This window comes from Saimiri boliviensis, chromosome 16 (genome assembly GCF_048565385.1).
Source record: "Saimiri boliviensis isolate mSaiBol1 chromosome 16, mSaiBol1.pri, whole genome shotgun sequence".
NCBI lineage: Eukaryota > Metazoa > Chordata > Mammalia > Primates > Cebidae > Saimiri > Saimiri boliviensis.
The window spans coordinates 76,202,217-76,229,157 of record NC_133464.1 but is presented as its reverse complement, the minus strand read 5'-3'; the positions used below and the strand labels follow the sequence as shown (position 1 = coordinate 76,229,157).

At 34.2% G+C, this 26,941-nt stretch overlaps 1 protein-coding gene across 8 annotated transcripts in view; it reads left to right on the top strand.

Annotated features, from left to right (window-relative positions):
• PDS5B (PDS5 cohesin associated factor B) overlaps nt 1-26,941 on the top strand; it is a 194,450-nt gene that overhangs the window by 100,431 nt on the left and 67,078 nt on the right. For all 8 annotated transcript variants that reach the window (XM_074387857.1, XM_039473326.2, XM_039473325.2 and 5 more), the window contains exons 11-19: nt 630-775; nt 3,160-3,311; nt 4,463-4,576; nt 10,443-10,524; nt 13,063-13,111; nt 15,961-16,100; nt 17,571-17,686; nt 23,836-23,941; nt 26,129-26,289. In XM_074387857.1, coding sequence (XP_074243958.1) covers nt 630-775; nt 3,160-3,311; nt 4,463-4,576; nt 10,443-10,524; nt 13,063-13,111; nt 15,961-16,100; nt 17,571-17,686; nt 23,836-23,941; nt 26,129-26,289 — 1,066 coding nt within the window. The remainder of the gene's footprint in view (nt 1-629; nt 776-3,159; nt 3,312-4,462; nt 4,577-10,442; nt 10,525-13,062; nt 13,112-15,960; nt 16,101-17,570; nt 17,687-23,835; nt 23,942-26,128; nt 26,290-26,941) is intronic.

Genomic DNA, 26,941 nt, shown 5'->3' with positions numbered 1-26,941 from the left:
ATATCTTTTGTTTAATTAATGAGGTTGGTGAATTACATATATATATATATATATATATTTTTTTTTTTTTTTTTTTTTTTTGAGACATTTCACTCTTGTTGCTCAGGTTGGAGTGCAGTGGTGCAGTCTTGGCTCACTGCAAGCTCTGCCTCCCAGGTTCAAGCGATTGTCCTGCCTCAGCCTCCCAAGTAGCTAGGAGGATTACAGGCACCTGCCACCATGCCCAGCTAATTTTTGTATTTTTAGTAGAGATGGAGTTTTGCCATGTAGACCAGGCTGGTCTTGAACTCCTGACCTCAGGTGATCCTCCCACCTCGGCCTCCCAAAGTGCTGGGATTACAGGTGTGAGCCACCGTTCCTGGCCAGGTTAGTGAATTCTTTCAAGTTCCTAATCTACCAAGTGGGGAGGAGGCTCTTACTACTTAATTAGATGTCACCACTGTGTTTTGACTGAAGAACTAATCTTCCTTCTTTCTTCCTTCTCTTTCTTTCCTGGCTCTTAATTTTCTTTATACTTCTCATTAGGTACTGTTTTGCTAAGGCTTGTTTTCAGAGGTGTCATGCAGTCTTTTGAAAACATTTTGGTTGTTAAAGTTTCCATTGTAATAAAATAAATTCTTATCTTTCAGAGTACCTAAAAGTGAGGTCACATGACCCTGAGGAAGCTATTAGACATGATGTTATTGTGTCAATAGTTACAGCTGCTAAAAAGGATATTCTTCTGGTCAATGATCACTTACTTAATTTTGTGAGAGAGAGAACATTAGACAAACGGGTAAGTACGAATAAGTAATTATTAATAAGTTTTCATTTTTAATATTTGAAGTTTAACAGTATTTGAAAATACTGAGATTTAAATGTAATTAGCCTTTTTTTGGGGGGGGGAGTCATTTTAATATTTAAAATTAACTTTATGAGGTTTTACTTTTTGTTAACTTAAATTGTATCAGTTTTTCTTTATTAAGATACTTGTTCCAATTCTAACATAAGACAGCTCTTAATGGTAGTCAGAATTTGGCCTGTATACCAGTGTTAATGATAATGGACTTTTCTAAAGGCCTGAGACACAACTTCTCTTATGTTGTTGACTCTTTTTTCTTTCTCCTTTCAGGGCTGTTGTTATAATATGAGTATGAATTGGTAGTTGTCTAACTGGTTGTATTATAATTAACATGGAATAGAAAATGAAAGATGTTTTTAACTTAGCAAAGCTAAACTCAGTAGGGTACCATGCTTCTAGCCTATTTTCTGTTACTTCAGTCCAGCTTTTTTGAATGAGCACCCACTAGCTCCACTCATTTATCAGTAAACTTCTGGAGAGAGGACTGTGTCCATTATGTTTTTGTTTCGTATTGCATGGAATGTATTAGGTGCTCAGAAAATACTTTAAATGTTCATTCCGTTCCCCTCCTGATTGCCATAATGGCATCTAAGCTTCATTTAGGCATAAGAGTAATTTTGGTGAAGGATTAGAGCCTTTAACTTATTTAAGCGCTAATTAGCAAAGAAAGTGGGAGGCCTTGCCTGTTGATTATTGGAGTAGCTTTGACTAGGTAAATTATCTAAAACGTTGTAACAAGTTGATCGTGCCATCTCCTTGTTAATACTGTCCTTGATAATGCTGGTTGTGGGTGGAAGATGAATGGGCCAGAAGCACATGGTTTTCCCTTCAAATCTATAGGTATCCGGAACAATTTATTTTAACTGATAAATGTAGACTTATCTTTATTGAATATTTTGTTGCGGTATTAATCAGTGAAAAGGGCCAAAAGGCATGAAGAGGGAAGGAAATTTGCATTGTTCATAGGATAATAGCCTTCTAAATCACCTTTTTCTCAGGTAGACTTAGAATTTGAGCTGTTTCTGTGTATTGTGGGGATCATAATGTATATTTTTATTCATCATGTTCATTGTATGGTTGCTTGGTTCATTCATATAAAAATTGAGCACTGAAAAATAATTGACTATATACATGTTCTTGACAATTAGCATATGATGTATCTTTAAATTCCCTTTGAAGAAGAGATAATTAAAAGTTTGATATAACATAGGGAGTTAGAGATACAAAGGTTATATAAACAAATTTAAATCTCATTACAGCCTTCATGTGGGCTCCAGCAGTTCTCCCACTTCAGCCTCCTGAGTAGGTGGGACTACAGATGCCGTTTATTCGTTCTCTCTCTCTCTCTCTCTCTCTCTCTCTCTCTCTCTCTCTCTCTCTCTCTCTCCCCCTCCCCCTCCCCCTCCTCTCCTCCCCTTCCCTCCCTCCCTCCCTCCCTCCTTCTCCATTTCACTTACACTTCAACTCATTTCCCAGAGTTGACCAAATGGACCACTGATAGGTATCTTTACATTAAGCATTTGATAAAGCCAATATATATACCTTTGATACATCTTTATTACTATTATTGTTTGTAATAGTGTAAGTATGTTCAGTATAGACCACAATTTAGAAAAAATTTATGAGGGATGAGTCACAGTTTATCCTTTTAATTCTGTCTTTGCCTTTTAATGTTTGGTTGCTTGAGCTGGCTGCAGTGACTCATGCCTGTAATCTCAGCACGTTAGGAGGCTGAGGTGGGAGGTTCGCTTGAGGCCAGGACTTCGAGACCAGTCTGGGCAACATAGTGAGACCCTCTTTCTACAAAAATAAAAAGTTAGCTAGGTGTGGCGTTGTATGCTTGTAGTCCCAGATACCCGGGAGGCTAACGTGGGAGGATTGCTTGAGCCCGGGAGTTCGAGGCTTCGGTGAGCTGTGATTGCAGCACTTCACTCCAACCTGGGCAACACAGACTCTGTCTCTAAAAATGCATGAACAAAAATTTTGGTAGCTTGTTTTTCCTCACCAATATTAAGTAACAATATGTAGAGTGTGATTAGCTTTTGTTTTCAGGCGTAAGTGATAGGTTTAAGACATAAAAGCATTAAAGTTCTTTATACATGTTGATTTGTCTCCCGTACTGTACATAGTAGAAATATTTATGTGACAGTTTTGTGCTTTTAAAAAATAAATATAGTAATTATAAATTGATATTCCTTATCTGAGACTTGAAAAAAATGTATAAAGGGAAGGAAAACATAAAACTAGGAAACTAGACTTTTCCTTAATTTATATAATAGAAGTATTTTTACATTATAAATAAAACTTTTGTTTTTAAGTGGAGAGTACGCAAAGAAGCCATGATGGGACTTGCCCAGATTTATAAGAAATATGCTTTACAATCAGCAGCTGGAAAAGATGCTGCAAAACAGATAGCGTGGATCAAAGACAAATTGCTACATATATATTATCAAAATAGTATTGATGATCGGTAAGTTAAGGATATCATAAATATTTGGTGACTTTGAATGTTTATAACTTGATTATGCCAACTATTTTCTTTATGATCTTACACCCTTTCCTCAGTTTTTAGTACTAGGTAATGGTAGTGAGTGACTGGGCTCATTCCCACCAGCGCCGTAAATGAGGCAGTAACGTATATATAACTTTAGGGATTGGCACAGGTTTTATGTTCATTTGTATACACTGTATTTGAACAGTAATACCTAAAAGTAGGAATGTGTATAGTTACAATTTTAGTTTATAGGTAATTGTGTTACAAAGACTTCATTAGTTTTTTTCAAATAAAACTTTAAAAACATGTTGGATTTTAGACATTTAAAAACAATTTCAACTGAAAGCCAAAAACCATTTTATAAATTTATATAAAAACACATTATCTGAATGTAGTCTTAATATTTTTTCCATTCCAGGCTAAGATTGGATCTTGTGTGGACTGCAGTCATTTATTAGTGATTAGAGCTCTAAATCCTGGTTATGTCCGAAATGATTTCAGAGGTTATGCAGGTCATACTATAATTTTAAGAGGTATAGATACTAAAAACTGAATATCTTACAGTAACATTATCTATGAAACTTCATAGTTGTTTTTATAAAATTGAAGCTTTTATACTTTTTGAGGGTATGATATCAGTGCATAAAGATATACCTTATGATTCGGTAGGACTTTTTTTTAGTACTTTTAACCAGGTCTGTTTTCATGATGATGCCTCTGAAAATGCAAAAGAATCTTAAAAGTTTCTTTAGTTTTGACTTAGAAATTTAGAGCTTGGCATTTGAAAGGACCTGGTGGTGTGTTTTAAAATTTTGTATTATACTACAACTATGTAATTTTTGAAGGTTCAAATTAAAGAAAAATCCCTGATACATAATGTGCCCAATATCCTGAAGCTGATAGTTGTCTTAGCTGTGGGTGTAGGGCTGTTTTCAGTACATCCAGCTAAATCTTGTTTTAGTCCCCTTCTTTCTACAGATAGAAGATTTTGATTTGGAAATCTCATTTCCACCCATAGCAGCAGGAACTTCTTTAATATATATTCTTTATATAATTTTGGAATTTTATATGCAGATTTAGAAAATTACAAAAAGGACAATACAATGCCTTCTCTGCTTTTTTTGTAGATTACTTGTTGAACGGATCTTTGCTCAATACATGGTTCCTCACAATTTAGAAACTACAGAACGGATGAAGTGCTTGTATTACTTGTATGCCACACTGGATTTAAATGCTGTGAAGTATGTTTCAAATATCAAACTCTGTTCTTTTCATCTTTTGCAATATATTGGATTTTATGGAAAAGAAACCACAGACACCTTGTTTTAAAATGTAAACCGTGTAGTATAAATATTGTTTAAAGGGTCATGTAATAATATAGTACTTGGCTATTTTTTCCGAAAGTACCACTTTAAACATGAGATTAAGCCATTGTAAGCAATTGAATAATAGAGCTGACTGACATGAAATCTTTTAGGATTTGAGTTTTCTGTTCATATTGTTGGTGTCTCAAGAAATGTTGATGTACCTATTGTTTGTTTGCTTTCCTTAAGACATTAGAAGCATTTGTATTATGAAAATACTACCTTTTTGTTCTCACTTGGTGTACCGATTCGTGTTATGATGCAGAGCAGTAGGTTACAAATTTTGTGCTGCATAGCCTGAGCAGCAACAGTGTTAGAGTTTGACATAAGAGTAAGCACAAATATGATTTTTCTGCCACATTTCATTCAGAAAGTACTTTTGGGTGTTTAGGTAAAGTGGCATTGGCATTTTAGACATGGAAAAGATATTGCTAGTCTAATTGAATCATATTAAGGGTTAGGAAATTGAGGTCTTAGAGATTTGCTTTAGGTTTTAGGAAATGTAGACCCTTAGTATTCCAGCAAATGTAGTTTACAATTATTGGGGATTAAATGTTGAGAAATTGGAGAGATCTAAGGGGCTACATGTAATTTTCATTTGTACCACTGTTTAATGAGACTTTTGACTTCATTTCTTCCATGGAAATAATTGTATTTTCTTTTTATGTTTTATACAGAAATATTGAGGAAAAGATTCTAGAGGGGAGAAATACACATGTTTTTTTCCTGCCTGCTGTATCTCAGGCACTGGAGTTTGTATCATGTGTAGCTGCTTTTGTGCTACAGTGGAAAAATATATTGAAAAAGAGAACTGATTGCCCACAAAGCTTAAAATATTTACTGTCTGGCCTTTTATAGGAAAACCTTGCTAACCCTGGTTTAAGGGATATTTTTCCTGTTTTACACATGATGAAATGAATTACACAGAATCACACAAGGAGTGAGAGGGAGACAGGATTTGCACTCAGTCCTGCTTGGTTCCAAAGCTTGTTCTTTTTCTACTACACATAGTAAAATACGTTACTCTTATATTTAATTTTATTACCTGTAAACTTTTCTCTGGAATTGGAATAGATCCTAAAACTCTCAGTTTGTCATAGCTTAATTGGTGGCTCTTTTTCTCATGGCAAATTGAATTGATGGCCTCTTAAATGGAATGAAATATGATATTTATATTCTATTGAAACAACCTATTGGAAATCATAGTAAATCTAGACTTCTCTAGTCAGCCCAACTATCATTCAAGAGTAAAAGTGAAATGACACTTTTAAGCAAAAATGAAGAATTTGTCAGTCCTGCTTGAAAAAATTACTAAAGAATAATTTTTTTTTTGAGAAAAAGGAAATTAAATCTATAAAGAAGTAATAAGATGCAAGAATTTGAAACACTTCTGTAAATGTAAATAATCAAGGACTCTAAAAACAGTAATAATACAGTTTTATTTGCAAGGAGTGGGAGTGTGGATTAAAAAGTAGGTTAGCATGTAGGCCAGTATTTAGCCAGTACCATATACCACTGCAGTACTTACTATATGAGGTTTCCTGAGTGTCCCTGGAACCCTCCTTCCTATGTCCCTACCATGCCTGGGCAGGGCTGGAATGTCTCCAGGACCTTCTTCCACTGCCCATGGTTCTGATTGGTTGATGCTTTTGTGAAAAATTTTGACTATGGGTGGGTCCTATCGGATAACAGCATATAAGGTGATAGGTAAGTAATGAGTATGAAGGTGTTCCCGGCTTTATTTATTTATTTATTTATTTATTTATATTTTTTAAGACAGGGTTTCACCATGTTGGTCAGGCTGGTCTTGAACTCCCGACCTCAGGTGATCTGCCCGCCTTGGCCTCCAAAGTGCTTGGATTACAGGTGTGAGCCACCACACCCGGCCTTCCGGGTTCTTTTATCATATAGTGATTACTGAATAATTATATGAATAATTATAAGTGTGCATTTAACAGTCACCTCTAAAAGTAGTTAAAATGTATGGTTTCCAAACATGGAGGAACAAAAAATAATTAATGAAAACTTTAATACCAGAAACAAAATAGAAAACAAGAAAAATAACAGTAAATAGAAATAAAAATTATAAATAGCTGTTATAAAACTAAGCATGTCAGATATCACTCATCACTTAAGTGGTAAGTATATTTGATTGAATTAAAAAGTGAGACAGTGCTATTTGCAAGAGATATGTTGAAAAATAATGCCATTGAAAAATTGAAAGTAAATTCCAGTCTGGACCAGTACTCGAAAGGCTTTGATTCTACAAAAATGGTTGGTGAATGATTGGATATTTATCTGTGTTAAGATAAAATATTTAAGGTATTTGTGTATCATTTTTGAGATGATTTTCACTTTAGCCAACATTTATAATTAGCTGACCAACTTATACTTACCAGTATTTTAGTACTTTTTTTTTTTTTTTTTTTTTTTGAGACGGAGTTTCGCTCTTGTTACCCAGGCTGGAGTGCAATGGTGCGATGTTGGCTCACCGCAACCTCCGCCTCCTGGGTTCAGGCAATTCTCCTGCCTCAGCCTCCTGAGTAGCTGGGATTACAGGCACGTGCCACCATGCCCAGCTAATTTTTTGTATTTTTAGTAGAGACGGGGTTTCACCATGTTGACCAGAATGGTCTCAATCTCTCGACCTCGTGATCCACCCGCCTCGGCCTCCAAAAGTGCTGGGATTACAGGTTTGAGCCACCGCGCCCGGCAGTACTTTATGTTTATCTGTGGTTGTTTTCTCCAAAACCCGTTACATTTTTTATTATGTAATAATTAAAAAAACAGATATGTATGTTACGAAGTTTAATAATAAAATAAAAATATCTATGAATCTATTACCCAACTTGTAAACTTTTCTCCCATTCATCTTCCTCCCAGAGGTAACCTCTACCCTTGTTTCTTGTTTCCTTTTAAAAAAAAATTTAACGTATCTATGTGTATATGTGTTTGTATTCCTCAGTAATATATTTTTGCTTGTTTTTGAACTTTATGATAAAGTGAAACAATTGTGTATACAGTTTTGTATGCCGTTTTTTCTATTCTGTATCCAAGACTCATTCATATTATACATAGCTGTACATCATTCATCTTTTCAATTTAATATGTACATGCAAGAGTTTCTCTAAGGTATGATTATGAGTGATTCTCAAATTTAGCTACTTATTGGAATCACCCTTGGAAGTTTAAACAATTGACAACTAAGTTCCACCTTCAGAGATACTTATTTAATTTGTCTGGAGTGTAGTCTGGGAATTGGGCTCTTTAGAAAAGCCTTTCAGGAGATTTTAATGCGCAACCAAGGCTCATTTTCACTAGTAGATAGCTAGAAGTGGAGTTTCTGACTACGGGCCTTTTCATCAGTGTAAACTAGTGTCAAATTGTTTCCCAACATGCTTATACTGGTTTATACTCCTACCGGTGGTTTATGAATTTCTACATCCTCCTGTATATTATCAGACTGTTAGATTTTCTTAATCTTCTGAGTATCAAATTTTCTTATTTTTAATTTTCCTGAAAACAGATAATACTGATCTTTTATACTTTTTATGGTCCATTAAAGTTCTGATTTCACCACACTCCCCACCAAGCTGTATTGCAACATGTGTTTCAATTTAATTACATTCTAGCCCTGAAGTCATTTCAGTATATGACTTTGGCTTAGTTTGAGAAGGACTTAAAAATAGCTGCTTGTCTATTTTTAGGTGAGAACTTGTTTGGTAAGGATTGTCTCTTATTGTTGAAAGAGCTGTATATTTTATTCTCTGACTACTTTTCTTTGGGGAAGACAAAGTATTTCTTAGACTTCAGACTTTTTTATGTGAATCTGTGTTTGGTTAAGGTCCTAAGTTAATGAAATATCTTGATTATTGGAAAAAAGAACAGAGGCATTCTTGAGTACACAGCAGTGTGTAGTTCTGCCTCTCACAAGTTCCCCAGAACTCCTATTAGTGAGGGTTTTTGTTGTAATCTTCTCTTTTATTAAGCAAGTTTGCATCTTGATAGTTTTGTACTTCTGAGTCTGATGGGTGATTTGCCCAGCTGGGAGCAAAAGATCAGAGGACAGGTCCTCCTCAACATTTGGACAGGCCACTGACTGAAACCTGATGGTAGCTGTCTTTTTCTTTGAGTTGCTGCAAACTTGTGGTTTGGTAACAAGGAGAATTCAGGGAACTAATTGTCTATTTAAAATGTCAGATAACAAATATAAGAATATCCAGGCTATAACTAGAGTTTTTACATTTAAGAATAGAACTGCAATTCAGACTAAGATGAAAGAAACAGAGATTTTTCTTCCTATTGCAATATTGTTTCTCCTCATATAACTTTTTCCGCTCATTTAAAGAATTATTTAGAAAGGCAATAAACAGGGACAGATTGCCTTGCTGGTTAATAGAATTTTATTAAAATACTTAAAAGGACGGTTTCTGTACACATGTTACAATACAAATTCTTAGAGATGATCACTTTTTTATTTAAGCTATAGCCATAGTAGTTTTAAGGGGCTTTAAAATAGCTTGAAATGTCATCTTTAATGAATAACCAACTGTAATAGGTAAAGTAATTTCCTCTTTAAGTGAAAGGAATCTTCAAAATCTAAGCCTTTCAGAAATTATAATGATTAAGTATATAGGAGAGAGAAAATACACTGACTTTGGAGTTCAGAAGTAATTTTACAAATGACTATTTCTTTGACAATTATTTTAATCATAAAACTCTTGTTAGATTTTTAGTCCTTTGGAATATGATCATTTTGCTTTCAGTGTTCTTAAACTGCTTATGAAAATTTATAGAACTTAGTAACTTGAAATTAATAAAGTATAGCTATTTTAAATATAATTTCTAAGATGAAAATGTCCTAATAGTGTTGTTTTTGCCATTTTGACGTGACTACTGTAAAAGAATTCAAGTGTCCTAAATTTAAACTAGTTTGTCTCCTTTAAAAAAATCCAAAGGTATTTTTTTAAACATATTGTTAAAGGGGAGAATTAAAATACTAAACAGTGTTCTTGGTTTATTAAAAGGAACAGAGTTTTTTATATGCATCTGTATTACTGCTTTTGGGCAGATCTTCGTATATGTGTTAATAGAGGTTAATGGAAGTGTAGAATAATTGAAAACAAACTGATGAAAAGTAGTCCTTGTTTTTGGAAATTTTCTTAAAAAATTTTAAATGTGTGGTTCTAATCTGTAATCAAGTATTTCAATAACATTAATTTTATATATATTATAATATTCATATAATTTCTTAAGTACCTGTATAATTTTTTTAAATTTAAATTTCTGCCTGAGGACAATACAACTATTAAGAGGACATCAGAGTTTTTAACATATAAAAATAATATTCACTTATAAATAATTGCACACTTTAAAATTTAAATAAGATTTGTGTAAAAGTATCTCCATTCTCTCATAACTAATTCTTTATATGACTTTGATTCTATTTTATCCTGTCTGCTACAACACCTTACTCTATCAGTTAATTCCTCTATTTCTAAAATTTCTGATTTCTCCAGGTAATTCCTACCCTAATACAACCATTGATTATTTCTTTTGATTCTGCTGTGTTATATTTGATTCCATTCTTTTCCTCTACACATTATCAGTTGCTTAGTTCTGTGAATTTTACCTCATCTCTTATCATCTCCTTTTATAATTTGAACCTTAAAAAATTATATAGTAATATTCTAGAAAGATTTTTATCCTGTTTTATTTAAATGTGTATGTTTGTGTTTTTCAGGGCATTGAATGAAATGTGGAAATGTCAAAATCTGCTCCGACATCAAGTAAAGGATTTGCTTGACTTAATTAAGCAACCTAAAGTAAGAATTTTTTCCTTCAATGTTTTTTAAAACATATATTTTAATTACTATTTACCATTGCTGCTGTGTGTTAAACAATTTGTTCTGTTTGCTAAAGTTCTGACTGTAAAACTTAGGATTCTTTGCTTCAAAAACTCTTAATTTTTAAGAAACTTATTACGTAGAAAATGATTTTTTTATCTGCAAAGATAATACCCACCATTAAAAAGAGTGCTTTTATGTACTCAACATTAAAGTTTTTTTGATAGCTTTAAAGACGTAAACAGTAACTCAGCTTTATTGAAAGCATAGAAAATAGAATTAAATTATGTTGCCACTCTAAGATGTTCCCTACTTTTTTGTATATGCTTGTGGTTTTAGAAAGTTTCAATAATTATGTACTATTAGTTAGGTATCTTGATATTTTTACTTAAAATTAGTATTTATGGAGATTTTAATGTACTACCTGGTATTTATACTTTAATAGTGGTATTCATCCAGTGGATGTAATTTTATTTTTTGGACATTTAGAAATGATTCTAGGATTTTCTTTTTTTTTTTTTTTCCATTGAAATGCTGTATGTAGACATGTGTAAAAGGCATGTTCATCTAAAAAGCAGTGTTCCTGGTCATTTTAAATTGCCTTCAGGGAAAACAGTAGTATTATTCTTTTTGCTCTTTCAGTTTCTAGTGCTCTTTCTCAATCTCCTTTCCACACATATACTTCATAGGACAGAGGAGCAGTATTGTTTCATCTAAAGGGAGAAAATTTTCACTTTTTCCCTTGGCATAAATTTACCAATTGCTCTACAAATCAGTAAACTCATACCATTTGTTTGAGTGGTTTATAGTGACCCACTCACTGTTTTTTTTAACCTTCAGATCACTAGTAATAAGGCATTTTGTACCACTTGTTTGCTTAACTGAAGCTTACTTTTGAGTAGCATTTTTGTTTTATAGGCTAACAATGACCTCTTTGTGTTTTATTGAACCTTTATTGAACATTTTTTCTGCGATTATTGAGTATATCAAATCTGTCAGAGTATGTTTTTCTTTAAAATAAATTACTTAAAACTAATTTAGTGATAAGGCTGTTTTCTTTCTGTTAAAGCCTGTTACATTAGTATAATTTAGTCAGTAAGCATGTTTCAGTTGGTGTTATAATGTAGTAAGCTAGTATGCTTTAGTTAATAATCCCTGGATAAAGTGCCTCTCTTTGTTAGAGCTCTATATATTTCCCTTTCTCTGGCCAAAAGTTTAAGAGTGTTAGTTAAAAACGTAAGACATTCTTAGTTGTTTATAAAATTATTTATAATTTTAGGCATTATCAAAATCATAATAGCATCCAGGTAGTATGTTAAGTGTATAAATCATATGTTGAACAAGCATGATGTGTGAGATTGTAATCAAATATAACCTTGTTTTTGATTCTCACTGTTCCTCTAAACTGTATGCATTTAGTTGGAGCTTCTTCATTTTGCCTCTTGTTAAAAACTTGGAAGGGTCTTAGGACTTTCCTGCTGAGTCATACATGAAATCACTAAATACAGTCTCAATTCAACTAGAATGTTTAGTTTTCTACTACAGTGGAATTTTCTTTTTGTCTGTGTTGAAATAATTACCTAGTTATCCACATTAAAGATGGAGTTCTCATTGACGTGTGACAGGTTTGAACAAGTAACAGAATGCAGAAGGATAGCCAAGCGCCACTTCATTTCCCCCAAATGAGACAGCAACTGTAGCAATCTTACATGTTTCTAGACAGCTGTTCAATGCTTTAAATTCCAAATATTTGGGAATTCTTGAACTTTATTATGCTTTACCTCTTAGTTCCTCTTAGCAAGCTTATTCTCCATAGGGATAGTCTGTTTATTTATTTATTTGATTTCCTTTCAGTTCAATGTTTATTCAGCTCAGTACTTTAAATAAACTTACTCGATGCCATTTTTTGTTTTTCTTGTTTAGAATAACACTATTCTGATGCAGTGAATAATTAGCAGTCTAAGAAATGTCTTTTGTACATATGACTTTACATGCAGTAGTACATGAATGTATTACATGCAGTATAATGTAGTTGAGTATATTAATTCACTGAAATAACACTTCCCTGATTGCAATCCATAACTAACTCTTAGAAACATCTTTTTACATGTCAGTCACATGTTAATTGTGTCTCTCCAGTGTCTTCCCCATAAGCTTCATGACTATGCTTTATAATTCTCGGATCTAAACATTGTGGAGTTTTCCCTGTTCTTTTAGCTCCAAAAAAAAAAAGCCCCAAAATATCTACCTGTTACAGAATGCAGTGCAGCCATCTGATTTCTTTTTGGAGGCTAACAAAACAGGGTGAGATAAGCGGTGATGAAAGTGGAGAAGGAGTTTACTTTCACCTCCTATCTGGTTTATCTAAAGTTTAAAAAAAAAATAAAGGAGACAGTATTGGTAAGAGCATGGGTTTGGAGCATTTAGTGGGTTATGCTTGCCTAATTTTTTTCAGAGTGTGATGAAGATTTTTGTCAGGAAATTCTAATTTTGCATTTTTTTAAATGTGATTTACAGACAGATGCCAGTGTCAAGGCCATATTTTCAAAAGTGATGGTTATTACAAGTAAGTTATTTTAAAATCTGTATAAAATGAAAGTTTAAATTGAAACATTTTTTATAATATAAAGTGTTTCATGCAGTTTCATTAAAGACTATGATAACAGGAATTTTAAATTTTCTTTAGTGTCTTACATGAGCTAGAGCTGGAGAAAGGATTAGTACATAAATTTGTTTTTAAGAGTTTATTTCAATCATGTAAGCTTACTATAAAAACTGAATCGGTGTTTAGTGTTGCTTGCTCTAATGTGACTCTAACTGAAGCTAATTCACTCCAAGACAAAATATAAAGAATATACCTAATAACTACATACATAACAGCTTCTTTGAAAAATTATTATTTTCCTTTTTTTGCTTTAGGTGATGTTAGCAAAATGGTATTTCATTTAAGAGTAAATATGAAAGGATTATGTGGAACATCTCCTTTGTTCAGTGGAAAAGTAGGGAATAGTTGCTATTTTTGCAGGTCATTTGCTTTTCCTCCCATCTCAGAGGTCACCGTGTATAGCATATAGAGGAATAATCAGGAACACCTGGAGGAATGTTTCTGTGGAGCTTCCACTTGGTGATAATGAAGAGATCTTAAGATGGATCTGAGATGCTAAATACTCCGTGATGTATGTGAAAGTAGTGTTAAGACACTGAAGATAACAGTAAACCTAACTCACTGGGTTTTGGATTAAGTAATGGAAGTTTTAGAATGAGTAGAACTTTAAGACCAAAATGTCTTTCTGTCCTGGGAAAACTATTCCAGTCCCTGGATAACTTGCTAAAGCAAGTTGTTTTGTATTATTCCTTTTTTTAAAAAAATAACTTGAGTTTTAGAGATGGGATCTCACTCTTTTGCCCAGAGCTGGAGTGCAGTGGCACAAGCATAGCTCACTGCTACCTTGACCTCCTGGGCCTCAGCCATCTTCCCGCCTCAGCCTCCTGAGTAATTGGGACTACATGCACATATCACCATAACTGGCTAATTTATATACATTTTAGAGACTACGTATTGCTATATTGTCCAGGCTAGTGCTGAACTGCTGGCCTCAGGTGCTGGGATTACAGGTGTGAGCCACTGTTCCTCGCCTATTGCCTTTTTATAACCATCTCTTCAGTAGATTGGCTGTAGATACCGTCTCCTAAAAGAGATCATTCCCTAAGTTCTATTTTTTTTTCCTGTCAGTTTTCTTCCAGCAAGTCCATTATTTCCCAGATTCAGCTTCAGTGAATGCTAGTATCCTGCAGGTATTGATAGTATTATGAGAAAAAAGGGTTTCATCGTCATACATGTTTATAGAATGCTAAATTAAAGGAGTTTTCTTTCTCCTTTCTTTTCCCTCCCTCCTTTTGCTTTTGTTTTCTGAAATAATAGGCCTTATTGTAGCCTTTATTATGATGCTCATCCATTATGAAGGGCTGTAAAATAACATTTTCCAAAATTACTTGAAAAAAATACCTTTTCCTGAGCACTGTTAAACTCCACTGAACTGCTAGTGATCTTTGGAACACAGATTGCTAAGTGCTGCACTAGCAGTTTTCCAGCTTGCCCTCAGGTGCTTACGTAAACTTATATAAACATTTCATTTATCTTCTATAAGTGATCATTTTTATCCATTGTAGTATAGTGTGGTTCTCCTTCTTTGCAGCAGATTTTTTCTATTATAGAAACATGAAAAGGTCATATAGAAGTATTTAGGAGGATGAATATATTATTAGATTCTTAACTACATTAAGTCATTTAAGTATCTCACCAACACATAAAATGGGATTTCAGAATTGTATGTGAACTTGAAGACTACATTTATTATATTCATATGTTGGGGTTCGTTTGAATTTCTACAGCTATTTTGATAGTCCAAAGTTCTGATTTTTTTTTTTTTTTTTTGAGACGGAGTCTCGCTCTGTTGCTCAGGCTGGAGTGCAGTGGCACAATCTCAGCTCACTGCAGCCTTCACCTCCCGGGTTCAAGCAGTTCTCTGTCTCAGCCTCCCGAGTAGCTGAGATTACAGGCACCTGCCACCACGCCTGGCTAATTTTTGTATTTTTAGTAAAGATGGGGGTTTCACCATCTTGGCCAAGCTATTCTTGAATTTCTGACCTCATGATCCACCTGCTCAGCCTCCCAAAGTGCCAAAGTTCTGTTTTATAATTTCTCTTATTAGAGATGCTATATATAGTCTGGTTCACTACAGTAGTTAAGAAGCCAGAAAAATATCAGAGTCAACATTTTATTATCCTTTATAAGTATTTTCATACCTAGGCACATTAAGCAAAATAGTATGAAAATCACTTTTGATTCTACAAATAGTATGAAAATTATTTTGATTCTCATCCTTTCTCATGCAGTAACGACTTACTCAGCAGTAATGCCTGGAATAGGTTGCTACCAGTATATGTTAGTGCTAGATAGCATGCATGTATATGTAAACTGTCTGGGTTGCTTTAACAATGGACAGGGAAATACAGGAAAATAGTTTCTTAAAGGTAAAACTTAGTGACTAATCTCTTGCTTAAGTTTTAAGAAAACAATGTATGCAACATGCTCAAGGGGACAGTAATAAAATTGGCATTATTCAGGTTGACATTTGATGCCTTTAAATATTACAAGAGAATATTTAAAAGTAGCTGTTTTACTTTTTCCTTGTATATATGTCCCTTCACAATGATCCTTTTTTATATTTCTAGAAAATATATTTTTATTTGTGAAAATTGATTATTGAAGGTGTTTCACAATTTATTTTGTTAAACTAAACTGAATTTGTAGGTAAGGATTTTAAAGCAATAAAAGGAATGAAAAATAATGATGTATTATTATTTTAAAAATTAAAAAAAATCAACTTTAATTGAATTTTAATTTATTTTAAGGAAATTTGCCTGATCCTGGTAAGGCTCAGGATTTCATGAAGAAATTCACACAGGTGTTAGAAGATGATGAGAAAATAAGAAAGCAGTTAGAAGTGCTTGTTAGTCCAACATGCTCCTGCAAGCAGGCGGAAGGTTGTGTGGTAAGGAGAGAAAAGAGCTAATGTTTGAAAAAGCCCGCAAACCTTCTTTTCTGTCTCCCTCTTTTATAAAAGTAATTTATACTCATTGTATAAAATTTGGAAAATGTCACTTAATAATGCAGATAAACTGTAATTTCTCTGTAGAGACAATTACTATTAATATTGTGTATGTCCTTCTAAAATGAGATTATATTATACATACAGTTTCCTACATTTTACTTTTTCATTAGTCTTTTATAGTACTATATTTAATAGCTCCATAGCATATCATTGACTACACGTACTATAATTTATTGAGTAGTCCACTATTTTACATGTTTAGATTTTTTCCTGCTTTTTGATTACTATGAAGAAAGATACAATTAATATTTTTACACAGTCTTGATTCTTTCTTTAGGATAAATTCCAAGAAATAAAATTGCATGGGCTAACAGCTCATTTTTAAAGCTTTTAATGTGCATTGGCAAATTGCTTTCCAGAACTGAATTAATTTTATCTTAATTACCAGTAATGAGAGTGACCATTTTCTCACACATAGCAATATTGATTAATATTATTGCTGGAAACAAAACCCAAGTAAAAACAAACAAAAATGCAATTATTTTGTTAATATTTACATTTGTTAGTTACTAGTCATCTGACCATTTTTTCTCCTTGGGATTATTGGCCATTCATGTTTCTTTTATAAGTTGTGTTTATAATCTTTGCCCATTTTTATAGAAATGGTATTTGTCTTTATCTTACTGATGTGTGAGTTTGTCATATGGCATTGTTTGTTAAGTTGCAGGTAATTTTCTGTCAGTTTTAGTTTACCCTTTTGTTTTGTTTTTTATGTTCTTAACATACCATAGTTTATTTTATCTAGGTAAATCAGTATTCTCATGGTGTTTGGCTTTGCTGTCTTCCTTATGAAATCCTATTCCGTTACAAGTCAATGAAATTATTTACTGTTGTCAGTGATTCTTAATGTTACCTATGTACCTTCTGAAATGCTTTTTTAGAGGAAGATGATTCTTGACTGTATCCTATATCAACTAAATGAGAATCATCAGTGTTAAATCCAGGAATCTGTAGTTGTAGCAAGCTCCTCTGATCATTTTGCTTGCTCCAGTTTGTGCATCTAATGACTCTTGGTTTTGTTTCTTCATATTTTTATCCTTTTGGAATATTTTTTGATGTAAGATATGAGACAGGGACCTTACTTTATTTTTATTCCAAATGTCTATCCAGTTATTTCAATACAATGTATTGACTAGTCCACCCTTTTCCTGATTATTTGAAATACTACCTTTTTCTTATACTGAGTCTTTAATTCAGTTTTTTTTTTCTTCTGGATTTGTTCAATTCTTACTGATTTGTTTATTCCAGCATCAGTTCTACATGGTTTTAATTATTGTTGGTTCTTAATATTTTAACATAATGATTTGTTTAAATGTACTTTTGTAATACTGAAAAATATCTGTGTTACAGCGTGAAATAACTAAGAAGTTGGGCAATCCCAAACAGCCTACAAATCCTTTCCTGGAAATGATCAAGTTTCTCTTGGAGAGGATAGCCCCTGTGCACATAGATACTGAATCTATCAGGTATTTGTATATAAGATACTAAGTTCTCATTACTGTTCATTCATTCATGCATTCAGGAAGTCGGTCACTATTGAGTACCTGCTATATACAAGGCACCAAACTAGCTACACATCTGTGTGTATTGTATATGCCTCTGTATATACTCTGTGTATATCTGTATTTGTACACACACACACACACACACACACACACACACTCATCTGTAGCTGTATATTTGTTGTTTTTCTTGTTATATATCTTAATTTTAAGAAGTGCTTCAAATTGTGTGAGAAATTGTCAATCTAAGCCTAATTTTATCTGTTAACAGTACACCAGACACTTCTTTTTTATTAGCTTGCATAGGTTAGGTATTATGATATGAATACATTTTATTTGTGCCCTTGGGAAACCAGGTGGATCTGTTGCAAAGGAACAAATGATGCATTTTCACAGACATTTGAGAACTGAAATAATTGTTTTCTTTTTTTTTTTTTTTGAGACGGAGTTTCGCTCTTGTTACCCAGGCTGGAGTGCAATGGCGCGATCTCGGCTCACCACAACCTCCGCCTCCTGGGTTCAAGCAATTCTCCTGCCTCAGCCTCCTGAGTAGCTGGGATTACAGGCACGCACCACCATGCCCAGCTAATTTTTTGTATGAAATATTGCTTTCTAATAAAACCCTAATTTAAAGTTTTAGCTTTGATTCTACTTGTGACACAAGTTGGAAACTTATTTCATTTTATCTCTGCATTCCTTTTGTGAAATGTGGGAAGAGACTTTTTTTTGTGAAATATTTTCCACTGGTTGAAAAAGTAAAGCACTTACACAATATAGATAGGGCATGTTGATTGACTAGTTAGTCATCAATAGTGTTCTTTGAGGGGTATATATTAGAAGCTAAAATAAATAATACTGGGCCGGGCGCGGTGGCTCAAGCCTGTAATCCCAGCACTTTGGGAGGCCAAGGCGGGTGGATCACAAGGTCAAGAGATCGAGACCATCCTGGTCAACATGGTGAAACCCCGTCTTTACTAAAAATACAAAAAATTAGCTGGACATGGTGGTATGTGCCTATAATCCCAGCTACTCAGGAGGCTGAGGCAGAGGAATTGCCTGAACCCAGGAGGCAGAGGTTGTGGTGAGCCGAGATCGCGCCATTGCACTCCAGCCTGGGTAACAAGAGCGAAACTCTGTCTCAAATAAATAAATAAATAAATAAATAAATAAAACTAATGATTTTTCATCTTGTACTCAATGAAGCCCTTTTGGGAATGTTTTGTTGGAGAGGGCTTTGGGCATAACTTTTGGTCATTGGCCCCTTACAAATAGAGAGACCCTACTTTAGTTACCTGTTAGTCACTTTGGACTCCTCTTGCATCAGTTTTTATTTGAAGAGGTAGTTCTGAGGTTTTAAAAGCAAGACAAAAACTACCGTAGAATGCTCTGTATTTGTAAAAGGGAGACTCTGATTCCGACCCAAATTTATTAGTCCACTAAGTAATCCTGTGCCTTCTCTATTCAAGGCACTACTGTTTAGGTATTGGCAAAGCATAGTCTGCTGTTCTAACTTTTGTCTAGTAGTGGAATAAAGATTTTAAATCAGGAGATTATTTTGTATTTCAGTAAGATTATTGCAAATAGAGTTCAGAGGATTGAAAGAGGATATCTCTAAGGGGTAATATTTCACCTAAGAGGGGAGAATGGGTAAGATTTTGTTTTTACAGAAGTGGGAGATTCTTGCCATTAAAGTTAACATAAATTAAGCTAACTTGATAGTAAAGAAGAAGGCTATTTAAAAAATGATTGCCATTTATTCATACTGTAGTGTGGCATTTGTAGTGTCCCAAACTTAAAAAGCAGATTGGGAGCAGATTGTCAAATCCTTTAACATTGAGCTTTCTTTTAGTTTATCTGTTGAGAACTATGGAGTGTTGAGATGATGGATAGGAGGAGGGAAGTAGAAGACATAGATTGCAAAGATGTTTTAAATTTCTATGGTTAGTAGTGGAATGGAAAGGAGACAACTTATTTGAGGGAAGTTTTAAAAGAACAACCTAGAAAAATTGCCAGCTTACTGGATATGGGGAATAAAGGTAAGGAAGAACCAGAATTATAGGATTCAAATCCATATGATGTGAAGAATAGTAATACCTTAAAAAGAATGAAAGGAGGTGCTTTTGAAGGAGGTGAGAAAGGATATGCTTCCTACTTGGACATGACAGTTTTTTTTTTGTTTTTTTTTTTTTGTTCTGTTTTTTTAAACAGTAGAGCAATTATAGAAATGTAATTGTAGAAATGTAATTATTGTAATGTTTTGAGTTAAGATGGAGGAGGTTTTCACAAGTAAGGTTATACTCTGGACAGAGAGAATGAAAACTAAGAATAGATCTTGGCTTTAGGAATCAGGATGTCATAGTGATCTAGAAGATATGTCAAAACATAATAAGGACAGGTAGCAGTTAGTGCTTTATAATGTGCCTGGTGTGATTCTAAGAATTTATGTTTTAACTACTTTCTTAACTTCATTATTCCCATTTTACAGGTAAGGAGCAGTAAATTGCACATAGGGTGGGTAACTTTCCCTCTGCTGGAGTGTGAACAGTATTTAAACGCAGGAAGTCTGTCTCTAGAACCTACCTGGTTAACCACCACACTGTACAGAAAGATTCTACTTTTAGTCCCCTCTAATAGTCAGTGAATGTCCATTTCACCTGACCGTTCCCAACAGTGGCTGTTAAATCTTTTCATTCTTTGTCATTTTATAGGTGAATGAATGATGTATCCTTTAAACATTTTTTTTGTGTGTTTCAGATAGAAAAGTTGAGCATTTATTAATAAGGTTTATTAATTTATAAAAATTATAATTTTTTTTTTCTTCATTTATGTCTTGGCTAATTTTATCTCTTTGGGGAATGCCTTTTATTTTTCCATAGGGACTCAGTGAAATTGTCTTTTCTTATTGATTATAAGACTGCTTTATAAAATAAAGCTTTTCACCCAGTTGAATCACCTTTTAAATCTGTTTGCAATTAATAAATATTAAATTGTATGATTAAACGCCAATCATTTCCTTTGTGGTTTATTTCAGTCTTTGATATCGTATTAATAGCTCTGTTTTTTTTAGATTTAAATCTGTAATTAGCCTGGAATTTAGCGTAAGGTGGACACAGAGACCTAGTCTTTTCTGAGTAGGTATCACTCTGTTGCCCAGGCTGGAGTGCAGTGGCTTGATTTTAGCTCACTGTAGCCTCTACCTCCTGGGATCAAGCGATTCTCCCACCTCAGCCTCACAAGTAACTGGGATTACAGGCATGTGCCAGCACAACCACCTTATTTTTTATTTTTAGTAGAAATGGGGTTTCACCACGTTGCCCAGGGTTGTCTTGAACTCCTGGCCTCAACCGATCTGCTTTCCTGGCCTCCCAAAGTGCTGGGATGATAATCATGGGCCACTGTGCCTAGCCTTTTCCCAGTCTTTTTAAAAGGCACATGATAGATAGTTGTATCAACTCCATTTACTAAAAATTAATTCTCATTTGATTTGAGGTATTCCTTTATTATAGCATAAATTCTTACATGGTTTGGATCCTTACTGGATTCTCTTTGGTTCTTTTGTCTGCTAAGGTTATGATACATTAGAGGAAGTTCTTTCATCCCTCCTCCCCTACAATTTACTGGCTGTTCTCAAGCACTAAGTAATTCTTCCATATGAGACGCATTCTTAGTATGCGTCTGTAGAATCTTGTCCCATATCAAATGACATCCAGATTCTGTACATTAGAACTTTTCAGTTATTTTATATATTTTGACTTGTTATTGTGAATAGATTTCTCCTATTTTTTAGGTAGCTGTTGCTGATACAGAAAAGTGCTATTGATTTTTGGGTGTTTTGTTTGTTTTGCCTCACTGAGTTTTTAGTATTTTATAATAGTTCAGTTGATTTTCTTTGATCTTTCAGGTAGGTGCTTTCCGGTAAATTTTTATATGACTGGCTGTTAGTAATTCATTTGTCCTTCCTCAGAAATCCCTTTCCTAGTTACCCTGGCTAAGGAACTTCACTTCTTGTTGTGGCCTTTTTTGTAGTAGTTCTCTTGTTCTCTGATGATCTTTTTAATGTGTTTGTTTACTTATTTTTACTTTCTTCACTGGACTGAGAGCTTCATACTCTCAGTCATGGAAGACAATGATTTTACTTTTGGAAATATGATAGACTTCATTCCTGCAGTGTGTCTAGGTTAAAAAATCTTGGGCTACTGAAAATATGGAAAGAGAATTCAGATTGAAGATTTGTATTTCAGATAGTTGGAGATAAGAGAATAAGTTGATTAGGGAAAATGAACAGAAAAAGACAAAACACCCTCAGAAATACCAGCTGTTAAAGAGATGATCAGTTTAAGGGGATCCTGTAATGGGGACAGATATATTTGACTCCTAACTTGATCTTAAATTTCAATATATATTAATTTTGTAGAAACATATATTTACTAAACATTTTAAGGAACGTTGAATAATTAAATTTTCTTGTATTTTGTTGTGTATTCTGTCTCTATTTAACCTGGTGATATTTTTTATAAAAAGAATAAATACATACCCACCAGTATAAATGATTATTTTAGATAATTGTCAGTGCATTACAAATGTTTATTTTTTTAGAGATGGGATCTTATTCTGTCACCCAGGCTGGAGTGCAGTGGTGCATCATAGCTCAGTGTAACCTGAAACTCCTGGGTTCAAGTGATTCTCCCAAATAGCTGGGACAACAGGCACGCACCACTATGCCAAACTAATTTTTAAAATTTTATGTAGAGACAGAGTCTTGTTATGTTGCTCAGACTGGTATTGAACTCCTGGCCTCATGTGATCCTCCTGTTTCAGCCTCCTAAGTGGCTGGGTTTACAGGTGTGAGCCTCTGTGTCTGGGTATAGATGTTTATTTTAAAATAACATAAGGTTGGGCAGGCGCAGTGGCTCATGCCTGTAATCCCAGCACTTTGGGAGGCCAGGGTGGGCAGATAACTTCAGGTCAGGAGTTCAAGACCAGCCTGGCCAACACGGTGAAACCCCATCTCTACTAAAAATAGAAAAATCAGCTGGATGTGGTGGTGTGCATCTGTAATCCCAACTACTTGGGAGGCTGAGGCAAGAGAATCGTTTGAACCCTGGAGGCGGAGGTTGCAGTAAGCCAAGATCACACCATTGTACTCCAGCCTGGGCGACAAAGCAAGACGTCATCAAATAAATAAATAAATAAAATAAAGATTGTTGTTATTAGAAGAAAGCTTGAAAACATCATGTTTCCTTTTGATCTATTATGGTTCCTTTTCTTCTTTTTTTTTTTTGAGACGGAGTTTTGCTCTTGTTACCCAGGCTGGAGTGCAATGATGTGATCTTGACTGACCGCAACCTCCGCTTCCTGGGTTCAGGCAATTTTCCTGCCTCAGCCTCCTGAGTAGCTGGGATTACAGGCACGCACCACCATGCCCAGCTAATGTTTTGTATTTTTATTAGAGACGGGGTTTCACCATGTTGACCAGGATGGTCTCGGTCTCTTGACCTCATGATCCACCCGCCTCGACCTCCCAAAGTGCTGGGATTACAGGTGTGAGCCACCGCGCCTGGCCATGGTTCCTTTTCTTAATGTTCTAATGAGTTTTTATTATATGTGTGTTACCCTAGGGATTTTTATACCTTTTAGGAGGAGGCCTAGGTATGTCTCTGACTCTGACAGCTGTGCCTCACACACAGTGATATTTGGTAAATGGTTTGAAAGTGCTTAATGTCCTTTATCTTTTTTTATTTCAATGTATATTGTTCTACTTGTTGAACTAATAATCAGTTTTAGATAATTAACAATAATTTATTTATGTGTTTGGGCTCAGACCTTCCATGGAAAAGATAATAATAAAGATATTGATAGCATTAATAAAGAGCAAATTGAATAACATTTGACCTCATTTGAATGGGCAAGGAAAAAGAACTTTTTGAAAAGAACCATCTGAAAATATTTTATTATAGTTGTTTTGTAATAGTGTTAAACAGCTATCTCAAATTTGTATTTGGCTCAGACATATATGTATGTATTTACACATAGGTATAACACTTAGGATTATTTTTCTTAGACATTGCTAGTAACGTTTGAAAAAAATGGCTTTTTTTTTTTTGTCCTTTTAGTGCTCTTATTAAGCAAGTAAACAAATCAATAGATGGAACAGCAGATGATGAAGATGAGGGTGTTCCAACTGATCAGGCCATTAGGGCGGGTCTTGAACTGCTTAAGGTAAATATCTATTTAAAATTAAGTGGCTAATTAGATATCTGTTTAACATACAGTTTATATTATTTGTTCTTGATGTTTGCTTCTTAAGTTTAGATAATCCAAAGTAAAATTTTCTCAGTTGTTTTAGACGATTTAGAAATTGTATATATTTAAAAAAATTTTTTTTAAATTTTTTATTTATTTTTATTTATTTATTTTTTTTGAGACAGAGTTTCACTCTTGTTACCCAGGCTGGAGTGCAATGGCGCGATCTCGGCTCACCGCAACCTCCGCCTCCTGGGTTCAGGCAATTCTCCTGCCTCAGCCTCCTGAGTAGCTGGGACTACAGGCACGCGCCACCATGCCCAGCTAATTTTTGTATTTTTAGTAGAGACGGGGTTTCACCATGTTGACCAGGATGGTCTCGATCTCTTGACCTCGTGATTCACCCGCCTCGGCCTCCCAAAGTGCTGGGATTACAGGCGTGAGCCACCGCACCCAGCCAGAAATTGTATATTTATTCTAACATGTAATCTGATTATTTTGGGGTTTAAATACTATACTCTAGCCTATTACTAATTATATTAAAATAATGGAGTATAATTCAAGGTGTCATTAGTGAGCAAAGAAGGTACAAATCTACTGCAGAATGAGCCAAATTATTTCGTAATTTTGTTTGATTTTGTCTTTTACTGATTGTAAAAATATTAGTTCATTATTGACAACTTAGAATATATGAAATTATAAAAAACATCTATAGATTCATCACACATAAACATTAGTTTCTTTTGTTTCCTTTTCATCTTCAACAAATGCATAGTTGGGATCATTGAGATCAAGCTCAATATACAGTTTTGTATCCTGAACTGTTTTCCCTTATTAAAATGTAAGCATTTTTCTCAGTGTTTCTCAATAGTTTTTTTTTGAGTGTCTAAAGCAGATCTGATTTTTGGCTGGCGTTTAGTAGCTGTGTGCCTTTGACCACATTACTTGCCTCACTTTTTCATATGAAATGGAGATAATAATTAAGTGCTTATCTCACAGAGGACATTTAGTCATGTACATGAATTTCTTAATGTCTAGCTCATAGTAGAAATAATAAACATTTTTTGAAATGGTGTTTAGTTCATATTTGGGATATCATGGCATCCTACTGAGGTAGGAGGCAGCCCCAGCCCAGAGGCGGGGCTAAGACACAGGACCAAATTGAGGACCGGCTAAAACAAGGGTAAGACAGAAGCAGCTTTCCGTAAGACACAGCCACCAGTGTGTCTTGTCAGTTTACCATTGCTATGGCAATACCTGGGAGTTACTGCCTTGGCAATGACCTGATGATCCAAAAGCTACTCCTCTTTTCCTGGTAATTTCTGCATTAACTGCCCTTAGTCTGTATATAATTAAAAGTAAGTATAAATATTACTGTAAAACTGCCCAGAGCTGCAACTCTCTGCACCCTGCCTATGGGGTAGCCCTGCTCTGCAAAAGCAGTCATAGAGCTGTAACACCTCTGGAGCTGTTTCAATAAAGCTGTTTTCTTTTACCCTATCACTGGTTTGCCCTTGAATTCTTTCCTGGGCAGAGCCAAGAACCCTTGTGGGCTAAGCCTTACTTTGGGACTCTTCTGGGACTCTACTTTCTCTGGATCACTAGTGTTGTCATTTTTCTATATTCTAGAGTCTACTTACTGCCTTATTACTGCTTTACTTTTCTGTTTCATGATTATTCTAATGTTTGTACTACTGTGATTTGGTTATTGGAACTTTATAGACTTTTTCACTATCTGGTCAGTGTTTTACCCCTTTCCCTACTTTACTCTCAAAAATATTCTTAGTCATAGATCATTAGTCTCTGCTATTGATCTTTATTGGGAAGATGAAAGATGTTTTATTATATTCTGTCTTCATGTCCCTTTTCCTCCTCTCATTCCCCACCAAAAAACTTGAACAATAATCAAAATCCAAATTATTTTGACTAAAATTACATTAACATGTAATTTAATTTTAGAAGAAATGACTTCTTTATATCATATAGTCTTCCTACACAGGAACATTTCTGTTTTAAGTTTTATTTACAGTGCTTTCAGATTTTGATTAACATACTTATTTTTGTATTGACTTTGATTTATAGTATTTATAATATATAATATTTTGGATTTGTATTATTTAGATGAAAAAGTTTTACAAATCATTTTTATGATTCATTTTATAGGTACTCTCATTTACACATCCCATCTCATTTCATTCTGCTGAAACATTTGAATCATTACTGGCTTGTCTGAAAATGGATGATGAGAAAGTAGCAGAAGCTGCACTACAAATTTTCAAAAACACAGGAAGCAAAATTGAAGAGGATTTCCCACACATCAGATCGTGAGTTGAGTTTATTTTGATAAATATTCTGGACATCAGTAAAAATTATTTCTTGATTTATGTAATAATTGGAATCTTTCAAGTTTTGAGGAAAAACTTGTCTAGGTTATCTTAAATCTGTAATGTTCAGTTTAGATTCTCTTTTCCTGGGAGAAAGCATTGATTAGTATTGTAGAAGATTCATGAATGTGGGGTATGAACATGACATATCTTTCTGATGCATCAGTTTAATAGTCCCTGGTATATTATGGCATAGAATAAACAATTCACATCAATTTAAGGTATAGTGGGAAAATTCAAAGGAATTTCAGCAGGACTATCCGTAATATTCTTTAGTTTTCTCTGTGATTTAGGGTACTGGAACAAAAAATTTCAGAAGCAGTGCTTTAATTGACACAGAGAAGCATGGAATACTGTCTTAACAGCAGTGCATTTTTTTCTGTGTTCCAGTAGTTCCAATAATTGGGAATTGAGTTGTTATACTGGGATAATCATTGTTCAAGATTATATAATCAAAAAAATAAGTCGTCTTCATTTCTCATATGTCACTGCTTACTTCTTATGTGTATCTCTTCTAGTTCTTGGAGAGAAGATGGATTAGGTGGTTCTGCTAGTGCCGTAGTCATAGGTGGTTGGTCACACCTCTACTTCA